The 21,791-nt window shown below is 65.6% G+C and overlaps 6 protein-coding genes across 6 annotated transcripts; 4 read left to right on the forward strand and 2 right to left on the reverse strand.

The window, feature by feature from the left end:
• Window positions 1-1,661: 1,661 nt before the first annotated feature.
• PFL1_03434 (uncharacterized protein) lies at window positions 1,662-6,824 on the forward strand (the record flags this gene model as incomplete). The annotated part of the gene is made up of 1 exon (XM_007880951.1): window positions 1,662-6,824. One exon carries the CDS (start codon window positions 1,662-1,664, stop codon window positions 6,822-6,824), a length of 5,163 nt encoding a protein of 1,720 aa, XP_007879142.1.
• A 2,227-nt stretch (window positions 6,825-9,051) lies between these two features.
• PFL1_03435 (uncharacterized protein) lies at window positions 9,052-11,772 on the forward strand (the record flags this gene model as incomplete). Its single annotated transcript, XM_007880952.1, has 2 exons — window positions 9,052-9,193; window positions 9,368-11,772. 2 exons carry the CDS (start codon window positions 9,052-9,054, stop codon window positions 11,770-11,772), a joined length of 2,547 nt encoding a protein of 848 aa, XP_007879143.1.
• A 1,069-nt stretch (window positions 11,773-12,841) lies between these two features.
• On the forward strand, window positions 12,842-14,587 carry PFL1_03436 (uncharacterized protein; the record flags this gene model as incomplete). Its single annotated transcript, XM_007880953.1, has 1 exon — window positions 12,842-14,587. The coding sequence occupies one exon, from the start codon at window positions 12,842-12,844 to the stop codon at window positions 14,585-14,587; it is 1,746 nt and encodes a 581-aa protein (XP_007879144.1).
• Window positions 14,588-14,804: 217 nt separating this feature from the next.
• Window positions 14,805-15,782, reverse strand: PFL1_03437 (uncharacterized protein; the record flags this gene model as incomplete). Its single annotated transcript, XM_007880954.1, has 3 exons — window positions 14,805-14,824; window positions 14,927-15,279; window positions 15,364-15,782. The coding sequence occupies 3 exons, from the start codon at window positions 15,780-15,782 to the stop codon at window positions 14,805-14,807; spliced, it is 792 nt and encodes a 263-aa protein (XP_007879145.1).
• A 464-nt stretch (window positions 15,783-16,246) lies between these two features.
• On the forward strand, window positions 16,247-19,229 carry PFL1_03438 (uncharacterized protein; the record flags this gene model as incomplete). The annotated part of the gene is made up of 2 exons (XM_007880955.1): window positions 16,247-18,391; window positions 18,525-19,229. 2 exons carry the CDS (start codon window positions 16,247-16,249, stop codon window positions 19,227-19,229), a joined length of 2,850 nt encoding a protein of 949 aa, XP_007879146.1.
• Window positions 19,230-19,665: 436 nt separating this feature from the next.
• PFL1_03439 (uncharacterized protein) lies at window positions 19,666-20,666 on the reverse strand (the record flags this gene model as incomplete). Its single annotated transcript, XM_007880956.1, has 4 exons — window positions 19,666-19,738; window positions 19,884-20,007; window positions 20,200-20,386; window positions 20,535-20,666. The coding sequence occupies 4 exons, from the start codon at window positions 20,664-20,666 to the stop codon at window positions 19,666-19,668; spliced, it is 516 nt and encodes a 171-aa protein (XP_007879147.1).
• Between the last annotated feature and the right edge of the window lie 1,125 nt (window positions 20,667-21,791).

The raw sequence follows: 21,791 nt of genomic DNA on the forward strand, positions 1-21,791 counted from the left end.
CATCGGCCACCACCACCTGCAGACGTCTTGCTGGTGGCCATCCTCGACCGCGCCATCGCTCGCCTTTCACCTGCCTCTGCTGGGCAGTACGGTGCCGATGCAGCCCTCTTCCTATCGGTCCTGTAGACAGGCGTATGGGAGCGAACAAGGCTTGCCAAATAGCCTGTCAAAGTGGCAGGCCGGCCAGCTGGTGCGGCACGATACGGTGACCTGCAGCCGCGAGCCCTCTGGCCTGCTCGTTCTTGGCGGCGGTGGCCATCGACGACGGACCGGTGGCTGCCGCGCTGTTGCCGCCGCGGAAGAGGGAGAAGAGAGGCCGGGGGGAGAGGTCGTGCTCGCTTTGGGATCGCGAGCGAGGCAGGCTGGGCATATGCAGGGCTACGTGAGGCCCTCCTACACGGCCTCCTCTGGCCCGCCTGCCCCCGAGAGGCCCACGCCCGGCCTGCTCCTCAGCCTGTCTGCCCTCCGCTGGCCCTGGCCCTGGCCCTGCCTGCTCTGCCCGCCTCTTGGCCCCCCCAACCCGACGCGCTCGGTCCCCCTCCGCTGCCTGCCTGACCTCCTCGCCTTCCTGCCTGCCTCGCCTCCTTCTGACGCAACACCCCCGCCCCATCCCTTCCCCACGGCCATAGCCACAACGACAACGACGACCACCACCACCACCACCAACACCATCCCGACCGTCCCTTCCGCTATCGGCCTAACTGCGACAATATCACCTCGGAACTCGACCATACCTCACGCAAACGGTCGCACTTTGCTCTCTCGCTCAACGCCGCCCTCGTCGCGCACGCTTCACCGCACTCGACCCTCCATCAGACCGCCGTCGGTGCCGCGCTGGCGGACCACATAGATTGCCGATCCGTCTCGCCGGTCGATCGCCTCCTGGCCTTTGGTTGTTGTTGTTGTGTGGTGAGCAAGCCCAGCCCGGCATCCCCTCGACTGCACCACTCACGCGCCCGACGCACTACCGACGCTGGCGGGCGGGCGGCCACCAGCCGGTCCGTGGTCGCTGCCGGGCACAGCTGACCCTTCGACCGTCTTCCTCCTCTTCCAACCCAACTCCAACCCCATCGCGATCTGTCCTGTTTGATGCTGCATGGACCGTCACTACGTCCGCTCTGATCCTGCATACCGCACTTCGCCGCCAACGCGCAACGGCAATATTCTCAATTCGCCCGCCCGCGCTGCCTGGCTGGCCATCGGCCTATTTTTCCCGCCGGCGCTTTTGACTGCTTGCCGCGCCCCGCTTCCACCCGCCCGCGACCCTTGGCTCGCCGCATCTTCTCAACCTCCATCAAACACTCTCCTTTTTTTTCCAATCAACCCCATCACACGCCCCTCACGAACCCGCAGACGACTCCCCCTTGACGACCATCGACTCAGTTTTGCTTGCCCGCACGCCAAGCCTCACCCACCAGCCTCCTCTGCGACTCTTTCAGCCCATTCGCCGCCGTCCAGCGCCTCCGGCAGCCCATCCTCGCGCGCGACGTCAAGGAGCCATCCACGCCTGCCGCGGCATCTCCCGTCGCCCGCTGCATCTCTCTATGCATCCCCGATCGGTCCCGCCTTGATCTCGCCCATCTCGAATCGTTGATCCAGCTCCATAGGGGGACCGGGATCAAACGACTCGGTCGGAGCCAGCCTTCCCGCTCCGTAGAACCATGAGCATCGCTCCCGTGTCAGCCCCTACGTCTGACACGCCCGAGCAAGCCAAACCCGCCAACGCCAATGCCACAGCCACCGCCCCGGCATCCAACGCCAGCACCGCCAACCCTCCCTCACATCCATCCGATGCGGCCGCAAAGTCGCTGCAGAACAGCCCTGTCCCAACTGCCAGCGCTGCATCGACACTGAGCGAAGGCAAGGCAACCGCCGGCGCAGTTCCCGCTCAGCCGGCCCAGGGCCAGGCCGCTGCCGCTGCCGCCGCCACCAGGATCTCGGCTCCATCCGCCGAGCCGCCTTCGATAACGACGCCGGCCACCGAAGCGACACCGCCTCGGAACAGCGTTCAAGGCTCGCCAACTGGAGCCTCCGTGCAGCAGAGCTCGGACACGGTCCCCGCTGGCGTTCCGGCATCCTTGGCCGCATCGCTGCCGCTGGCTTCGGCTCCAGCTCCTGCTCCAGCTCCGGCAGCTACTAAGAAGGATGGAAGCGCATCGCAGGGTCCTGCTGGTGCCCCCTCTACCACGTCTGGCTCGACCCCCAAGGCCACCCCTGCAAAGGCCCGCGCGCCGCGCCAGCCAGGCAAGCAGAAGCGAAGGATCAACCAGGCCGGCTCAAAGGGTGCCGATCTCGCACCGCCTGGTCCTAGCACGGTCGGAGGCACCATCGGCGCCGTTCCGGATCATGCAGTGCCCGCCCTGCTTGGCGCAGGCGGAGGAGGCCGCAAGGTGCTGCCAGACCATGTCATGCCCTTTGTGTTGCCCTCGTCGACGGTGCGGCCAGACTACACTCTCCTCAACACGGCGACGCCCGAGGAGAGGGAAGCTTTCCTCAAAAAGGCCAAGCTCAACAACGGCTCCGGAGCCGGCATCGCCCCGAATCTCCCCCTCGCATCGACCCCAGGTGCAGCGGCCGACCCCTTTGCCGCTAGAGACTCGTCCATGACCCCCGGCCGTTCGGTCTCGCGGCAGATCAAGCAGCCCAGCGTCGAGATGAGCGACTCGTCCGACTCGGACACCTTTAGCTCAATCTCGGACAGCGACGAGGACGAGGAGGAGAGGCTGCAGAGGCGCGAAGAGCGGAAGCGGAAGCGCGAGCCCGCCAACGTCGGGGACAGCCTCGTCCTCCTCCAGTCGCTGCGTCAGTCGCGCCTCTCGCACCTCTCCTCGCTGCTGCCGCCCTTCAGCCAGAAGATGCGCTCCGGCACGATCTACCCAAACGTACTGCCCCTCAGCCTCCTCCATGGTCTCAACCCGCGCGAGCCGCACGTCTTGATCCAGCTCGGGCGCGCCGACATCCAGGTCGGTCCCCACGTCTTCGTCAAGACCAAGTTCTGGGAGGTGCGGCCCGACGTTGAGCTGCCCAACCTTGGCCCGCCCCACGTCGAGAGTTACACCGGGCCCTATGGCGAGACCAAGCGGACCACTGTCACGAGCTGCGTTCCCAAGCTCGAAGCCAAGCCAGAGCGAGTCGCGTTGCCGCTCGAAGCGAAAGCGCCCTCCAGCTCGCCTGTCAAGGCAGGCAAGGCTTCTGCAGCCTCCCAAGCGACGAACAGGATCGGCGCCGGTGCCTCCAGCGACCAGCGACCGTCACCAACTTCAACGGCCAGAACCACCGATGCCAAGTCAACACCCGCCGCCGCAGCAGCAACACCAAAAGCAGCCGTAACGGCGGGACCTGCTGCCTCGAACGGAACCTCTTCGCCATTCGTCATCGCACCCACACCAACTTCTATGTTGACCAAAGCGAGCTCGGTGCCCGTGCCTGCAACTTCGCCGGCTCCTGCATCCGCGCCTGCGCAAGCTCCACCGGCGACTGCGAAGCCTCTTGCAACGAATGCGCCTCAGCAGTCGGTCAAACCCCCTCTCGCTACTGCTGCTGGCGCATCGACACCCAAGCAGCCCGCAGTGAAATTGGCGGTGCCGGCTGCTGCCCCGCCGAGCCCCGTCAAGCCGGCGACTTCGACGGCGGCGCCTGGTTCCGCCACTGGTGCGGCTGTCAACTCAGCCACGATCGCAAAACCCGTCGCAGCGCCCGTGTCGACCCCTGCGATGGGTGCAATCGCCGGCGCGCCCACGGCGTCCTCGGCGATTGGACCTCGGCCAGTGCAACCGGCGACAGTGCGCCCGGCCGGAGCCCCTCCTGCGACATCAGCGTCGGTGCCAGCCTCTTCGTCTGTCAAGCCGGCTGCTACAGCCCAGAACACGCCAGCGACTGCTCCGGTCGGGGCAGCGGCAACACCACCCAAGACTGCGAGCCAGATCCCGACCGCGACGGTGACGACATCGGCGTCCGTTGCCGGACAGACGACGACGGTTTCACAGCACGTCCAGTTCGCGCCCGCTCGGTTGTCGCCCATCTCGCAGCCATCAACGCAGCAGGCTGCTCAACGGCCCAGCCAGCCAGCGACGTCACAAGCCGCAGCATCGGCCGCACCATCGCCGGTTGCGACCAACAAGGCCAGCGGCGGCAGTAGCGCGCCAGGCCCTGCTCCGGCTCCGTCTGTGGCGAAAGTGGCTCCGGCACCTTTGGCCGGCCGACTCGTCCAACCTCCCGCCGCCACGACTCCTGGCGGCAAGCCTCCCACGGCGACAACGACGTTTGCACCCATAACCGGACCTTCTAGGCCGACGCCGGGCGCCACGGCAGGTCCCAGGCCCTTGCAGCCCACCACGGCACAAGCGAGGCCTCCGGCGTCCGGAGCGCAGCCAGCCATCGACGCCGTGCTTGTTTCGCGTGTCAATGCGACGGCAGCACTCAACCCTGAGCTGCAGCAGCTCTTGCACGTGGCCGCGTCGGGCAAAGCGAACCCTGAGCAGCTCAAGTCGCTTGGTGTGTGGATCCAGGCCATCACTGCCCAGCTGCGCGAGGACGAAGCGCGCGCCGCGGCTTCTTCGTCGTCGTCGAACGCGGTAGCCGCCGGCAAGCAGGCTGATGGCGGCGCGGGGGCCGCCGCCGCAAAGGGCAAGGGCAAGGGCAAGGGCAAGGACGGCCCTCCCTCGGCCTCCGAATCCGCTGCCGGCGCTGCCAACGCACAGGCGACCGACAGGCCCAAGAAGGCCAAGAAGCCCAAGCCGGATCCCGAGGAGCTGTCGTCGATCAAAGCAGCCAAGAAGGCGGCCAAGGCCGAGGAGAGGGAGGCCAAGAAGAAGGCGGCCGCCGCTGCCAAGGCCGAAGCCAGGGCCGCCGCCGCTGCCCAGAAGCAGCAACAGCAGCTGCTGTTGCAACAGCAGCAGGAGCAGCAGCAGCGGGAGGAGCACCAGGCCAAGCTGCGGCAGCTGCCTCCCGGCTGGCCCACCGACGGTCCGCCTCGCCCGCCGATCATTGTGGTCGAGTTCCGCGAGAATCCGAGCATGCGGTTCGTGCTTCCGCTGTGGAAGTGCGTCGTGGAGCGCCGGGAGGGCCTCGACCCGGCTTCGATGCCCAAGGTCAAGCGGGAGCGCGGCTTCTTTGACGACTTTATCGAGGACGACGACGACGACGACAGCAGCAATCCGGACGTCAAGGGCATCGAGCCGGAGCTCAAGCTGAGCTTCTTTGTCCCCTCGGTCGGGTCCGACGCTGCCGGGCTGAGCGGCACCAACGAGCTCGAGGAGATTGAGGCCGCCAGGCGAAGGGCCGAAGCCGAGATGACGGCGCAGCAGATGGGCGGTAGGGCCGGCAGCATCGAGGGACTCGCAACGCCGGAGCGCGCAACGGGCGGCACCAACGGGACTGCCAACGCCGCCGCCACTGCTACGAAAGGCGGCGCTGCGGCATCGACCCCGGCGCCGGGGGCCAAGAAGCTGTCAAAGAAGGCGCAGAAGAAGCTCGACGACGAGATCAAGGCGCGCGCCCGCGCCGAGGCCGAGGCGGCCGAGCAGGAGAAGAGGCACGAGCAGTTCCCAGCCACGTGGAGCATCTCGGGCGGCGTCACCGAGAGCATGTGGGAGGCGTTTGGCAGGGTGCCCGGAGCCATCACCAACGCCGTGGTCCGCCCCGTCAAGGCCGAGCCCGAGATTGAGCTGGCGCCGGACGTGGCCGAGTTCCTGGTGCCGGAGATCAAGTACCACCTGCTCGACCAGCCGGAGGAGGAGATCAAGATCCACAAGGAGACGGCCGACTCGTTTGTCGACCTCTACAGCCAGCTGCCCGACCGGCGCTTTGTCATGCCGTGCATCCCGCCGATGCACATTCCCTTTGGTCTCGAGGACCACCTCTCGGACAGGTTCGCCATCCGGCCGCAATTGGTGGCGGCACGGCCCGTGGCCAAGCGCAAGGCGGGTGTCCAGAGCGGCGACCTCGACATGATCTTCACCTTTGGCGGCATCGGCGGCGGCGCTGCGGGCGCAGCCGGGCCGGGCGCGATGGGCGCGATGGGCGGGATCGCGCCTGGCGGCGACGATGTGACCGCCGGCGTCAAGTCCGAAGAGCCGGAGCCGACGCCGAGCAAGCCGCCCAAGCGGAAGCGGCACGTCGCCACCCACAACCCCGACGGCTCGATCAAGAGCTGCGGTGCGTGCGGCAAGACCAAGACGCCGATGTGGCGCCGAGGGCCCAAAGGACCGAGCCAGCTGTGCAACGCGTGCGGCGCGCGGTGGAAGGCGGGCAGGCTGGTGGTGCCAGAGGTAGCGCCCCCGCCCATCATCGAGGCCGACGGCGACAAGGCCAAGGACGACAAGGACAAGGACAAGGACCGGGACAAGACCAAGGCGAAGACCAAGGGGCACGGCAGCCAGGGCGACAATGGAGCCGGCGGCGCGGCTGCAGGCGATGGCAATGGCGCTCCGCTTGCGGCTGGCCACGGCGCCATGAGCGGGGCCGTCTTTATCCCGATGGGCTCGTCGGCGGCGTCCATGTCGATGCCGGCGACGACGTTTGCGCCCGTCACGGGGATCGACATGACGCGGGCGCCGTTTGTCTCGCAAGCGCTGACATCGCCCTTGAGCTCGGCGGCGTACTCGCACTCGCTGCTGTCGATGGATGGTGGGCCGATGCATCTCGACGGCGGCGGCGGCGGCTTTGGCTCGGGTCTGGGCATGGGCGTCGGCGGCCTCTCTGGGCCCTCTGCGCCCGGACCAAGTCCCTTCATCCGATCGCCCAACCCCTTCCCGGGTCAGGAGATGATGCCTGCCTCGGTGGATCCGTCCGTGCTCTTTGGCGGGAGCAGCGGTGGCATCTGAGCGCTAGCGGGTGGGGGTACGCTGGTGTCCACGACGACGAGGAACGACGAGAGGCGATTGCTGTAACACTACCACACACCCGGGCCGACCGCGAGGACGAAGGAAGGCTGGGAGGAGGAGGAGGGGGAGGCGCACGACAGACGAGAGAGCGCGACAGACCGGCCCCAAGGGATGATACAAGAAATCGCCAGTGCCTAGCCACTAGAGCCGTACACGGATGGGCTGTGGTGTGGTGTTGCGGCGGCGAAGGTTGACAAAGGATCTGACCGGGTCGATGATGAGCTCGCACCCACGAGGGCTGCTCGAAGGAAAGAAGCAAGCAAGTAGGCGGCAGCGGATCGTCGGACCCCAGACGCGCTCAGCCAATCCCCGAAGAATGCAGTGTGCCGCCCGCCCGTCCGTCTGCCGCTCGGAATCGGCTTCGTTCGCAGCGCAGCGTGGAGTCGGCAGCGCGGGTACGGGTACGGGTACCTGGCTTGCGAGCAACGAAGGCGGCGCCCTGTGGATGTCCAAGTCGCGCCGAGTGGGAATGTATGGACGCCTCACGCGTGCACATGTCTGGCGATACTGTGCGGCACCTCGTCTTCGGCAGCCGTTGAGATGGGCAGAAGCCAGGCCAGGCAGGGTCAGACGAGGCAGGCAGGGGGGAGACGAGATGCCGACGGATGTCCGAGCACGGCAAGGCCTGGCAGGGCGGTGCAGAAGAGACCGACCGAGCTCGAGTCGTCGGATTGCCCTGTGATGCATGGCCCCTCTCCCGTCCAGGAGGCAACGCAGAGAGAGAGAGGGAAAGAGCCCGAACGGGTGGAGAGTACGCGTGTGAGCGCAGCCAACGAGGGTCGCGGTCGAAGCGAGGCCGAAGGATTTCGCCGTCGGGACTGCGGCGTCGTTTGCTCTCGAGCTGCCTGGCCTGGTCAAGCCGGCCTGCCTTCCGTAACCAGACACAGGGAAGGAGGAGGAACGCCTCAGACAAAGATCAGAAGAAAGGCCAACGTACGTCGGCCGGCATCGTCGAGATCGTGGTTGGAGGGGGTCGGGTCGCACACCGAGACCCAAACCGGCATCGCCGAGCAGATCAGAGCGACGGCGGTGCGAGGTGGCGAGAGAGGGCCCGAGCTGACCTCGGGCGACGCCACCTGCCACGGTGCGCCAGGTCGCGGATACTGCTGGTGGTGCTAGGTGCGTATGTACGTGCTCGCCGGGGCATGTGGTAGGATCGGTCGACGACGCCGAGGCGACAAGCTCAGCCACCCAACCCAGCTTCGAGGGCCGTCGCCGATCGACAGGAGGGTCAGGACGGCAGGCGGCAGGCGACGGGCGGCGGGCGGCTGAAGACGCCGAGCGACCGAGCCAGGCGCTTCGTTGGCGTGCGCGCGGCGGCCCTCTTGGCTTGGGGCGTTGCACCCGGCCTGGCCTGCCTCGGCCAGACACAGAGGCACGCCCGCCAGCTTGCTTGCTTGCTTCTTCTCTGACCCCGGTACGCCGGCTGCAGGCGCATGGTGAGGCAGGGCAGGTCGAAGTGTCGCTGCGCCTCGCCTCGCCTCGCCTTGCCCTGCCCTGGCCTAGCCTGCCCTCTGGCCGCCAAGCCGGACGGGGACGACCCCTCTTTTTTTCCTCGGCCCCCTCGAGGTCAGCTTGCCAGCTCGTGCGCCTGCGCCTGCGCCTGCCCGCCAGGTCAGAGGGCAGCCCAGGCAGGACTCCTAGGTCCGCCTGCCAAGCGCGAGGGGACGCTCGCCTGCTTGCTGGCCCGCAGCCCCCCACCAACGTAACCCACCCAACCCGGGCGTCCGCCGCCACTTACCCAACCATCGCCCCGTCGTTTGACCATCACCACCACCACCCACCCACTCTCACCATCAACCACCAACGACCACCCTCCGACCCCTTCCGACCAACCACCTTCCTTCTCCATCTTCGTGCTGGGATAGAGTCGGGTCCATCGACGACGGCCCTCTGGACTCACGCAGACGACTCCGACACGCTCGTCTCTCGGCTTCCCCTGGTTCCGTCGACTGCCTTTTCTTGACCACACCGTCTCGCTCGCTCAACCTCTAGGTGAGTAGCTGCTGCCTCGTCTCTCGCTTCTCGTCAAGACCAGCAGCGCTCGTCTCGTCGACGACCTCGGCCCATTGGGACGGACGGACCTGGCTGACTTGTTGCGCGACCCCCTTTCTACCTGCAACCACTGCCCCACAGACGAGGAACACTCCGGACCGCATCGCCCGCCATGTCGTACACACGGCCCTCGGACCCCTACATGCACTCAAACGAGTCGCAGTACGATGAGCGCTACCAGCAGGGTGGCTACTCGGACTACCCGGACAAGAGCCCCGGATACGGCGGCTCCAACTCGTACGGCCAGAATGCAGGTGAGTGCGACTAGAGCGTCGACGCCCCTCTGCCCGCTATCCCTGTGTCTTGCACACGCTCGTCACACTGCTGACGCACCGCCATCGGGATTCTACCGCTCGTACCGCAACGGCTCTTCTGTGTCCTTCCCCTGCCGCCCGCCTCGTCCCATTGCACGCGCCAACCCCTAGCAGCCACCAACGCGGCCGCCACCTACTCGTACGCCAAGCCCAAGAAGGGCATGTCCAAGTGGATCAAGTTTGGCATCCCCCTCGCCATCCTGATCATCGCCGGCGCCGTCGTCGGCGGTGTCGTCGGCAGCCGCAGCTCGGGCAGCGATGACGACAGCAGCGGCAGCACCAGCAACCGCTCCAACGTCGGCAAGGGCAGCGACGCCGGCGCCGACTCGGGCACCCTCTCGGCCTCGGCCCAGGCTGCCAAGCAGGGCGGCAACAACCAGCTCTTCTACCAGGGCACCGACGTCTATGGCAACCCCGCGTTTGTCACCAAGCAGGTCGACACCGCGGCGCCCTCCTTCAGCGGACGCCAGCACAACTCGACGTGCTCCGACACCTTCTCGGGCGGCTCGCTCACCAACCTGCGCCCCCACCCGCGCATCATCGCCACAAAGGCCGAGTGGGACTGCCTCGGCGAAAAGATTGCCAACGACGCCTACCTCACCCTCTGGAACCAGACCATCTTCCACAACGCCACCGCCTGGCTCACCGCGCCCGTCACCAACTACTTTGTCGACGGCGGACCGACGGGATCCGGCATTCTCGACGTCAGCCGCGAGGTCCAGATGCGCGTCAAGGCGCTCGCCTACGCCTTCAAGATGTCGGGCGACCAGCGCTACAAGACCCGCCTCTTCCGCGAGCTCAACACGGCCGCCGGCAACTCGGGCGAGTCGAACTGGTCGCAGAACACGATCGGCTGGAACCCGCAGCACTTCCTCGACGTGGCCGAGATGACGTCGGCCTTTGCCATGGCCTACGACTGGCTCCACGACGACTGGTCCCAGGACGAGCGCGACACGATCCTCGGCGCCATTGTCAACCGCGGCCTGGTACCCGGGCAGAACCAGTACGCCACCGGCGACGGATGGTGGAAGACGACCAACAGCGGAAACGGAAATTGGAACTGCGTCTGCAACGGCGGCCTCTTGACGGGCGCGCTCGCCATCCGCGGCGACGGCAACAGCACCGAGAACGGCATCGCCGACAGCATCATCAACTCGGCCGTCCAGAACATGAAGGACAACTGCATGCGCGGCGTCTACACGGACGGCACGTGGTCCGAGACGCCCAACTACTGGTACTTTGGCACCAACGCCCAGGCGCGCGCGCTCAGCACCCTCATCTCGGCCACCGGCAGCGACCAGGGCCTGCAGGCGGTCAACCCGAACTGGTACAAGACGAGCGACTTCCACATGTACGTCACCGGCAACGCCGGCATGTTCTTCTACGGCGACAACGGACCGGGCAAGTTCGCCACCACGGCCAACCAGCTCATGCTCTACTCGAAGCTGTCGGGCGACCCGCGCGGCGCCCTCTTCCAGCGCGACCGTTCCGACGCCTCCTTCGACCCGCTGAGCATGTTCTGGTACGACCCGGCCACCATCGGCGCCTTCTGGAACGGCCTGCCGCTCGACCGCTTCTTTGACAACGACGACGGCGGACAGTGGGCCAGCATGCGCAGCTCGTGGACCGACACCACCGGCGTCTATGTCGGCGTCAAGGCCTCGAACGCGACGGGCCACCAGACCCACGGCGACCTCGACGCGGGCACCTTTGTCGTCGACGCGCTCGGCACGCGCTGGGCGGGCGAGTATGGCAACGGCAACTACCTGTCGCAGGACTACTTCTCCAACGAGACCGACTCCTCGGCGCGATGGACCTACTACCGCAAGGCGACTCAGGGCCAGAACACGCTGGTGCTCAACAACCAGAACCAGGTCGCCAACTGCCTGCCCGTCAACAAGTTTGAGACGACCAACCCCGTCCAGAGCGCCGCGCTCGACTACAAGCCGGGCACCAACGACGTGGCCTACTTTATCAGCGACCTCAGCAGCTGCTACAGCCTCGGCCAGGGCGTCGTCCAGCGCGGCATCCGCATGCTCAACGGCCGCCGCCAGGTCCTCGTCCGCGACGAGATTGCCCAGTCGGGCTCGATCAACAACATCAAGTGGCGCGTCCAGACCAACGGCACCGTCACCCTCTCTTCGGATGGCAAGACGGCCACCCTCAAGCTGAGCAAGATCACCGACGTCAACGCTGGCGTCACTGGCACGCTCAACCTCGACGGCGGCGAAAAGACGATGGTGGTCAAGATCCTGTCGCCGTCCAACGGGCGCTTCACTACCGACGGCCCGCCGGCGACGCGCATCTACGGCCAGCCTGTGGCGTCGCCCCCGCCCGAGGTGTCGGACCAGGAGAACCGGGGCGTTACGGCGCTCCAGATCGAGGTTGACGACACGAGCGCGGCGTCGACAATCGAGGTCGTCTGGCAGCCGCAGTGGAGCGACCTGACCGACGCCGACCGGGCGGACCCCAAGTCGGTCTCGCTCTCGCTCTGGTCGCTGACCAGCCATAACGCCTAGAGCGGGCGGGCATGAACCTGGTCGTCTGTCGTCGAGCGGGGGCCAGAGAGCGAGACGAGCTTGGACCGCCGTCACTCTCGGTGGCCCGCTGCTCTGCGCTTCACCTACACGTCACCATCTCTTCCTTCTTTCTTTCGATTGCACCATTACTCGCCCTAATCGTCCGCAGCCCGTGCGGACCGCATCGCGTATCCGCCCTGGTCGGACGCCCACCATCGTTGCTCGCTCTTTTCGATGCTCCTCTTCCTCTTCCCCCTCCGTGTTTACGACTGCGGTCGGGGGCGAGTCGAGTCCCCGTTCCCTTGCCCTTTTCTTGCCTCCTGTCGTCTATCTATTCGCCCACTCTTTTTCCTCCTCTTCGCTCGTTGCCTGCGGCTCGACAACAGCATGGACAATACGAGACCCGTCCCAGCCAATGCCAGCCCGCCCACCTGCTCGCCCGCCCCCTGGACCATAAGCTGTCTGCGCAGACAGAGTGCATGCTGCCTTTGTTTGCTTGCTCTTGAGCGGCCCGTACGATTGCGCGACTTGCAAGGGATGGAAGGAGAGAGTGAAGGGGGGTGGCCAGCCCGAGAGGCTTGCTCGCCGCCACAGGAAGAGGAATGCCGCAGAAGACGCCGGCGGGCGCGCGCGTGAAAATGTGTGCCTGGCCAAACGAGCGGGGGCGTCAGCGTCAGGCTGCACGCCGGATTGCGGGGAAGAGACCCCCGGGCGAGGAGCAAGCAGGCAGGCCTGGCAAGCAAGCCAGGCAAGCCAGGGCTTGGGGGCAGCGACTTCACTACTCTCGCCGCTGGCCAGATCAGAGCGGCCAGAGCCTGAGCTAACTAACTGCCTTGGCGAGGTGCGGCTCCCTCACTTTTATTCTCTTAAGCCGCCATCAAAGGGGCCGGGGCGCCATCTCCTCTCTACCTCTTTGGTCGCCACAATCCACGCATCCTTCGTCCTCGACGCTCACAGTCGCTCCATCAGGCAGCACTCGTCAAGCAGCCATCACCGGTAGACCCTCGCCTCTCTCCCTCTCTCTCCACACCATCATCCTCCAGCCTCCCCGAACGGCCCCGCGCTCGCAATGGCCCCCGAACCGTGCAAGCAGCCGGCGCTGACGCCAAAGTACCACGACGTCGTCATCGTCGGCGCGGGCGTCAGCGGCATCTGCATGGCCTGCCAGCTGCGCCGCAAGTACAACATCACCGACGTAAAGATTCTCGACAAGCTCGACGGCATGGCCGGCACCTGGAAGGTCAACACCTACCCGGGCTGCGGCTGCGACGTCCCCGCGCCCGTCTACTCGTACTCGTTTGCCCAAAAGGGCGACTGGTCCACCTTCTACCCAAAGCAGGACGAGCTCCGCCGCTACTTTGAGACGGTCGCCGCCCAGCACGACCTCGGACCCGCGTTCCACTTCAAGACCGTCGTCCGCGAGAGCCGCTTCGACGTCGACACGGGCCTCTGGCACGTCTGGACAGAGGACCTCGACGGAGACAAGCAGACGCACCACTACGTCTGCAAGCTCCTCGTCTCGGCCGTCGGCGGCCTCTCGGAGCCCAACAAGTGCGACATCGAGGGGCACGAGACCTTCAAGGGCCCGCTCTTCCACTCGGCCCGCTGGGACCACTCGGTCCAGACCGACGGCAAGGACGTCGTCGTCGTGGGCAATGGGTGCTCGGCCACCCAGTTTGTCCCCGAGATTGCAAGGGGTGCAAAGTCGGTGACGCAGTTTGTCCGCAGCAAGCACTGGTACGCGCCCGTGCCCAAGAATCCCTTCGACAAGGTTCCCGGCTGGCGCTGGCTCGTCCGCCACGTGCCCGCCATTCGCGCGCTGCAGCGCTTCCTGATCTGGGTGGTGCTCGAGTCGCACTTTAGCCTCCTCTTCCTCAACCCGTACGGCGCCTTTAAGCGGTGGCGGTGGGCGCGGCTGTGCATCGCCCACGCCAAAAAGATGGCGCCCAAGGAGTACTGGACCACGCTCATCCCCAAGCCCGACGAGGTCGTCGTGGGCTGCAAGCGGCGCATCCTCGACAACAAGTACCTGCCCAGCCTCAAGCTGCCGCACGTGCGCCTCGAGACGTCGAAGCTGGTGCGCATCGAAGAGTCGCACGTCGTCTGCGCCGACGGCCGCCGCATCGAGGCCGACGTCATCATCCTCGCCAACGGCTTCAACACCCAGGCCGCCGGCTTCCCCATGCGCATCGTCGGCGCCGAGCGCGAGATGCGCGAGCACTGGAACCGCTTCGGCGGCGGCGGCCCGCTCAACTACCGCTCCAGCCTCAACGCCGGCTTCCCCAACCTGGGCAGCCTCAACGCCGCCAACTCGGCCACGGGCCACATGTCGGTCATTTTCACGTCCGAGTGCCAGGTCCTCTACTTGCTCGAGGTGGCCAAGCCCGTGCTGGCCGCCGCCCGGCCCGCCCAGGCGGCCATCGACCACATGCCGGGCACGCCCGCCTCGGACGAGGTGCGCCGCGCAAAGATCCCCACGTTTGAGGTCAAGCTGCAGGCCGAGCTCGACGAGCAGCACTGGATCGCCAAGGCCATGTCCAAGCTCGTCTTCACCACGGGCTGCGGCTCGTGGTACGTCGACCAGACCAGCGGCCGCGTCACGGCGCTCCACCCAGACTGGCAGTGGAAGTTCATGATCCGCTCCCTCTTCCCGAAATGGTCCGACATCGCCTACACCGGCCTGCGCAACGGCAAGTCGCACCCCGACGGCGTGCCGTGGTGGAAGCTCGTCGGTGACCGCATCGGCCTCGGACACACGCCCTACGTCTCGCCGAAGGAGACGCCCCAGATTGACCGCAAGAGCATGGGCGCGTGACGTCGTGTCTGTCGCTCCCGTCGGAAGGTCCCGACGACGCCCGGCCGCTGCGGTTCTCCCCTTGTTTATTCATTTCGATAGATCCCAACGACGACCAAGCAGTGATTGGCAGCAGCAGCAGCAGGCTCCAGGATGAAGAGGATAGACGGACAGCGCAGCAGAGCAGCAAGCTAGCGGTCATGGGAAAGCTTCCGCGCAGCTCGTCGAAGGCGGCATCTTAGCCGTAGCTTCCCATCTCTGTGCAGACGACGGACGAGGAGCAGAAGAGGGCGACGAGCGTCGCGTTGTCAGCCACGACCCTCTCTATCCCGTCCACCTGGCACCTTGTCTCCGACTCACGGTTGCCGCTCTTGGGCTTGGAGATCTTGGAGATATTCTTGCGCAGGATGTCGAGCACGACGGCGTACATGTTGCGCGTGTCGGTGAGCTGCATGTTGGCGCGGTAGACGCTCTTGCGGTCGTGCTCGCGGAGGGCGAGGGCGTAGTCCTCGACGCCCGGGTAGCGCACCATCTTGGCGGCCAGATCGCCGCGCACCGTCAGGGTGGAAAAGGGCGTGGCGAGGAGGTTGTAGGCGCTGTCCTGGGTGCGGACCACCTCGTTGAGCGCCTCTTCCTGCACCGAGACGCCAAACGTGTCGCCGTCCTCGATGCGCGGGATGAGGAGGTTGATAAACATCTTGAGGTCGTCCATGCTGGTGGCGGAGAGGGCACACAAGGGGCGGACGAACGGTCAGCAGCCAGCTCGCGTCCTGGACGTCTGGCGGCGGAGGACTTACAGGACGATCATCTCGTCCCATTCCGCCCGCAGATCATCGTAGACCCTCTCGAGGTACTCTGAAGCCTTGACGTTGCCGGTATACACCGTGGCCTCCTCCGGGGTGGCGCCGGTAGCAACACCGTTGGCATCGGCCGTCTTTCTCTTCTTTGACGAAGACGAAGCAGCCGCATCGTCGGCGGCAGCAGGGTGATGGACAGTAGTATCGGTCGCGATGGCGTCCGGATGGAAGTAGTGGTGCTTGGAGAGGAGGTCAGTCTTGTCGGCCTGGGCCTTTGCGATCTTCTGGTTGAGGAAGAGGACCTTTTCCGGGATCGTCTTTTGGATGATGGTGATGGCCTTGGTGCGCACCGACTCGTGCCACTCCTCGAGCTGAGACAGAGTGTCTGGCTCAAAGTTGAGCCGTACCTCTGCCGTCATGGCTGCCGGGCGCGGGTGAGTATTGCGGTCGAGAGAAGGCGGTTGGTGCTGTGGTGGTGGTGGTGGTGGTGGAAGGGTTCGAGGAGGCGAAGGCGACAAGGTGATGACGCTGCTCAGCCTCACTTTGCCTGGCCGCCCATGCTTGGTTCGGCCTTCGGAGATTGGCAGCTTCTTTTTCGAGCCCGATGCCGATCCACGCCACGCCACGCACGCACGGTTCAGCGACAGCGGACCCTGAGGGGCCTCCCCGCCATGCATCGAGCTGGCTGGCCACCTCCTCCTCCTCTTCCACCAAGCCCGCATTCCCCTTCTGCCACTCTCCAAGCACTGCAAGCCCACCTTCACTCACCGTCATCGCCCTTCTTGACTCGCATACCCTCCCTACATTGGCCCAGACAGGAGCCGGATAGAGCAACCACGAAAGGGGCCCAGGCTGGCCCTCCCTGGCACTCCTCATCCGCGCAATGACGGCTGCCGCCCTCGACTTTGACGAGGCCGTCTTGCTCAAGACCTACAGCCTCGACACCCTCGAACCCTCGACATGGCACGTTTCAGACCAGGATGACGGCGGCAACCGCGGCAACTCGGCCACGAGCGTCGCAGACGAGCCCGACCCGCTCGGCCTCCGCCCCACCATGGCCTCCTTCCGCAGCCTCAGCAAGGACACAAAGACGCAGATCTCCCTCTCGAGCAAGACCTTCGATCCAAAGGTCTTCCTCAGCACCGTTCATCCGGACGCCACTTTCGCCGACCTCTCCCACGGCGTCACCCACCTCAAGCAGAGCATCGACCAGCGCTCCGAGGCGCTCAAGGTGCTCGTCGAGGACAACTTTGACCGCTTCGTCGCCGTCAAGGCCACCACCGACGGCGTCTACCGCGAGATGCGCGAGAGCGACGAGGGACCCCTCCACGACGACGCAGACTACGGCACAAAGCAGCTCAAGCACATCCTCGCCCAGGCCAGCGCCAAGGCAGACCAGGTCTTTATGCCCGTGCTCGAAAACAACCTCAAGACTGTCAAGCTGCGCAGCACTCTCGGAGTCTTTGAGCGCTCCAAATTCTTTTTCAACCTGCCGGGGAGCCTCAGCGACTCGGTGGAGCTGGGCAGGTACGACGTGGCGCTACGAGACTACAAGAAGGGCAAGTACCTCCTCGACAGCCGGCCGGGCCAGCTGCTCGCCTTCAACACCGCCGCGGGCCAGGCTGGCAGCACCGACCCTTCGGCCGCAGGCTCGGCCAAGCAGCAGGCGCAGCAGCGCAGGGTGTTTTCCAAGGTGTGGGACGCCGTCGAGGCGACCATGAAGGAGATGCAGTCTCGGCTGTTGGCCCAGCTGCGGGAGCCCAAGCGCAGCGTCGAGGACCAGGAAAAGACGATTGAGGTGCTGCTCGAGCTCGACCCCAACGACGACCCCGTCTCCGTCTACCTCGAGTCGCAGCGCAACCACATCCGGTCGCTGATGCGCAAGGCGTACGACTCCAACGTCGCAAAGGTCGACGCGGTGCAGTCCGTGGGGCGCCTGGTGTCGCGCTCTCAGAAGGATCGCGCGCGCGACCTGCAAAAGTGCGTCGGCCTCGTGCGCACCGGTGCCTCCTTCGACCGGGCCATCGGCGCAGACGGCTGGAAGGCCATCCACGAGCTCGTCCGCAGTGTCTCCGAGACCATTGTGGGCACGCTGCCTGGCTTCTGGCGCGTGGCCAAGAACCACATGGAGGGCAAGTTCACAAAGGGCAAGTCGAGCTCCGCCGCCGCGTCATCGTCGTCGGGGGCCGGCGGCGGCAACGGCTCGGATCGCATCTTTGCCCAGTCAAAGGCCTGGGCGACCGAGGCGCTCGAGGCCTACATCTCTCTCCTTTCGCACTTTTTCACCCTGACTGATGTGTCCATCTTGGCGCGCCAGCCGCTCTCGCCGCTGCCGGACTGGGTGCCCGTGGGCTCATGCTCAGCGACGTCGGCCTTCTACATGCGGGCGATCCTGAGCGAACTGATCGAGGCCGTCAATGATCTTGCGGTGCTGGGCATCACGAGCAGCAGCAGCCTCAAGGGCCTCCTCGCCAACGCCCGCTTCAGATTCACCGAGGTGCTCTGCCACCAGTGGCAAGAGGACGCCAAGATCTTCTACCTGCTAGAGGACTGGACGCCCAACACCGAGGAGCAGGCGACGACGCTCTACCTGCGCGACATGGCGGCGTTCCACAAGAGCAACGCTCGGCAAGCCTATCACATCGCCGGCGGGCGTGACACGTCGCTCGACATCGGTGGCGCTGGCTCGAGCAGCGGCAGCGGCGGCGGCGGCGCGGGACGTTCGCGCGATCTGGCGGTGCCGTCCGAGTTCACCGGGCGGATCAAGGCGGCGTTCCTGGATGCCATCTACGCCTTCCTCGACGGGCTCATACAGCTGGCCTTTTCCGAATACGACCCGCTGGACCCGGCCACGTCGACGAGCCAGAAGGTCATTGGCGACTCGAAGCTCATGGTCGATGTGCGCGACCTCGACACGCGCATCCTGCTCAGCGTGACCAACCTCACGCACCTCAGCAAGACGATTGTGCCCAACCTCGTCAATCAGTTCCAGGACGCCTACCGCGTCAAGATGGCGGATGATCTGAAGGTGAGTGGCCGACCATCGTCGCCCTGCTGAGAGGAGGAGCGTGGCGAGGCGGGATGGCCATTCGGCCCTGGAAGCGCTGGCTCGAGACTGACCCTCCTCATTTTTACCAATAATCCCCGTCCCATGTGTGCAGACGATCGACGAGGTGGCGCACCAGCTCGACGGCATCCTCTTCTCCGACTTCCTACGGCGCAAGTCGGCGCTCATCACGCAGACGCTGCGCAACGGCATCCTGTCGTCGGGCATCAACTGGCAGACGATCCCCAAGCCGTCGGGCGTGCACCCGTTCATCTACGAGTCGCTGCTGCTCCTCGTCCAGATCCACGCCCAGGTGCGCGCCGTGACCAAGCCGCTCGTGACGCGCACGATCCTGTCGCTGGTCGAGGACCTGGCCAACGAGACGCTCGAGTGCTTTGGGCGCATCCCGCGCTTCGGCATGGGCGGCATGCTCCAGGCCACGCTCGAAATCGAGTTTATCCACCAGACCATGGCGCAGTACATCAGCGAAGACGCCGACAAGACGCTCAAAAGGGTCTACGAGACCATCAGCCAAAAGTACCAGCGCGCCGGAGCGGCGGCCGGAGGTGGTGCCGACGAGGCCGAGACGCTCAAGCGCGAGCTCGAGAGGGTCAAGAGGGCCCTCATGGATAGCCGCAAGGCGACGGCGCTCGAGTTTCTCTGCTTCCGCAAGGCCCGGCCGAGGGAGAGGGACAGGGAGAGGGACAAGGAGAGGGAAAAGGGCAGCGACGCCGCCACCGCCGGCGCTGCTGCTGCTGCTGCTGCCAGTGGCGGAAGCGGTGCGGCGGCGGGAGAGAGGGCGAGAGAGGAGCGGAGGTGACGGCGCTGCCGTGCTGCCATGTTCATCCCAACTGCCTGCCCGCTGGGCATCAAGCATGTCGCCGCCAAATCGATCGAGGCTGGAGAGATCGTCGCCGTCTGGCCGTATCTCCGAGTGCAGGATGAAGGCCCCGTCCGGTCCGGAAAGCCCAACGTACGAGGGCACGGGAATGCAGGCCGAGCCGAGCGCCCGCCAAAGGGGCATGAGCAGGATGGAACGGTGGGGGATCTGAGAAGAGATACTGTTACAACGATTCCCCTTCTTGGTGTCGGCTTGAAAGATGCGTGGTGGGTGGGTCGGATTGCGAGTGAGGAGAGAGAGAGGTGGTGGTGAGGCAGGCGAAAAGGCCGGGGTCGTTCTCGGACGAGGAGCGACGTCTCGAAGGCGAGGAGATAGGCGGAGAGCGGCGGAGGAGGCTAGGTGGCGGGCCCAAAGTCTAGGATGAGAGCGCGGGAGTCGAGGTGTTGGTGATGGCTGCCGAGCCGCCGCCGATAGTCTGTGTGTCCGGACTGCAGCGAGGGAGGAGGGCGAAGGCGGGAGGAGAGATGGGATGGATATCAGCTCAGCCTGTCCAGGTGGCGTCTCTGGGTCGCAACCGGCGGAAGCGAAGGCGGCAGACGCAGGACGAAGGGAAGCGGACGACGAGCCACTCACATGATGGGGGCGACCTGCTTGTTGTTCTCGGCCATCATCCGCTGCATGAGCACGCCGACACCTTCGAAGACGCCTAGCAGGATACCGCACATGATGCCCGAACCAATGGCGGTTTTTGGTCCCGCTGGTGGCGTGGCGAGGCGAGACGAGGAGCGCGGCGATGAGAGCGGCGGGCCAAAGCAAGGGTCAGCCACCTCTGTCCTTGCGACGCTTGCCTCGCATCGTCCGGAGAGAGAAAAGCATGACACCATCGCCAGACCCGTGCAGGCAGCAGGCAGCGGCGGACGAGAGGGGCGGGTTTTGGTCGTGTACTCACATCGGATGGCCAGGCCTCCGCCCGTCATGAAGCCGGCGATGATGGCGTTCCACGGGTCCTCCTTCTGCCTTATCCCTTTGACGGCGCAGTCAAATGACGAGAACATGCCTCCCCAAACGCCAAAGTTGCCACCGAGCACGGGCGCCCTCGCCTTGATGGCCGCCAGCGAGCCGGGCAACCTCTCGCCCTACACATATTCCGGCGCCGCAGAAAGAGGAAAAGGGCAATGATGGATGAGGAGGGAACAGGTCGAGTCAGCTTCCGCACAGGACATCTCCGAAGTGCGATGATCTCGGCCGATCCGGAGAATTCAGAGGCGGGGGAGGAGTACGCACGCGAGGCGAGTTGCGGGCACCCTTGATGCCGTGCCAGATGGTGCCGCCGACGGCGCCCATGGCAAAGGCACCTCCAAAGTCGTTGAGGATGACCCAGGGACATGGATCTCTTGTGTGATCGGCGTGCGACATGGCTATGTGCGGTCCGTCGACAAGGGCGGCGATGGGATTTCGAGACCCTGACTAGCGGGTTGACAGCTGGGTTCGGGCAAGCCACGCGGGGAGATAGCGTGCGTGCGAGGATCGGCTCGGACCTTCTAGCGAGAGGAGGCAGTGCTGGACCTGGCAGTGGTGAAGGCGAGGACGACGGCGGTGGCGATGGCGGTGTTTGGCGTGGGTGGTGGTGGTGGCAGTGGTGGTGATGATGACGACGCGGTCGGGTGACGGTGGATGGGATCGCGGGTGGTTGCGGGAAGAACGTGGATGACGGTAAGACGCTGCTCGAGCTGCAAGCGGCGGTTGGCAGGTCTCAGCAGCTCTAGCCAACGAGGCTGCTGGCTGCCTGGAGGCCCGCCCCCAACCAGTCAGCCCAGCCCGCGAGCCTCCTTCTCGCAGCCGGGAAATTTTTGTGACGGGCCAGCCAGCCTAGGCCCCCCCGGCCATCCTCTTCCTTTTCCTTCCTTCCGATCCCCGCGCCCCTCCCTCTATCGCGCGAGAAGTCGACGCGTCTCGAGCTCAACTCCGGAACCGACGCTCGAGCTTCGACCTCTGGAGAGTGTTCTCCTGCCTTGGACCTGGACGTCGACATTCAGGAGGGTCTGTACCACCTTTCAACCCTTCCTGGCTCAGGCACACCGCTGCGGAGCACAAGTGCGGGCAACGTGTTGTTCTTTGCCCGAGACGGATCGCGATGGAGAAGCATGCTATTTGACAGGGGCCGGAGCGGTGCGAGATTATCGGAGGGGGAATCAAAGGGGCGAGTCAAGAGAAGCAGAGAGACAAAAACGAAGGTGTAGGCGACGTCGGTCGCCGAAAACCATGGGGACCATGAGCAAAAAAAGGACAGTGGTGGAGGTGCGCAGAGGCGGCGGGAGAGCGGCTGATGCTGGTGTGGGACGGTGCCAGTCAAAGGCGACTTCTGAAGCCGTCGACGTCGAAGGGATGGATCGTCATCGTTGGCGCACGGCGCCTGCCGAATGCCAACGCGGCCTTCGCTCGACGGTGCTGTCGATGCCGCCCTCGATCGCAGGATATCGGCTCGCCCGCTGCCTGGCAGAACGCGTGCGGGGGCCTTGAGGAGCTGAGGCAGCAAAGGGG

Source organism: Pseudozyma flocculosa, assembly GCF_000417875.1.
Source record: "Pseudozyma flocculosa PF-1 unplaced genomic scaffold scaffold00010, whole genome shotgun sequence".
Lineage (NCBI taxonomy): Eukaryota > Fungi > Basidiomycota > Ustilaginomycetes > Ustilaginales > Ustilaginaceae > Pseudozyma > Pseudozyma flocculosa.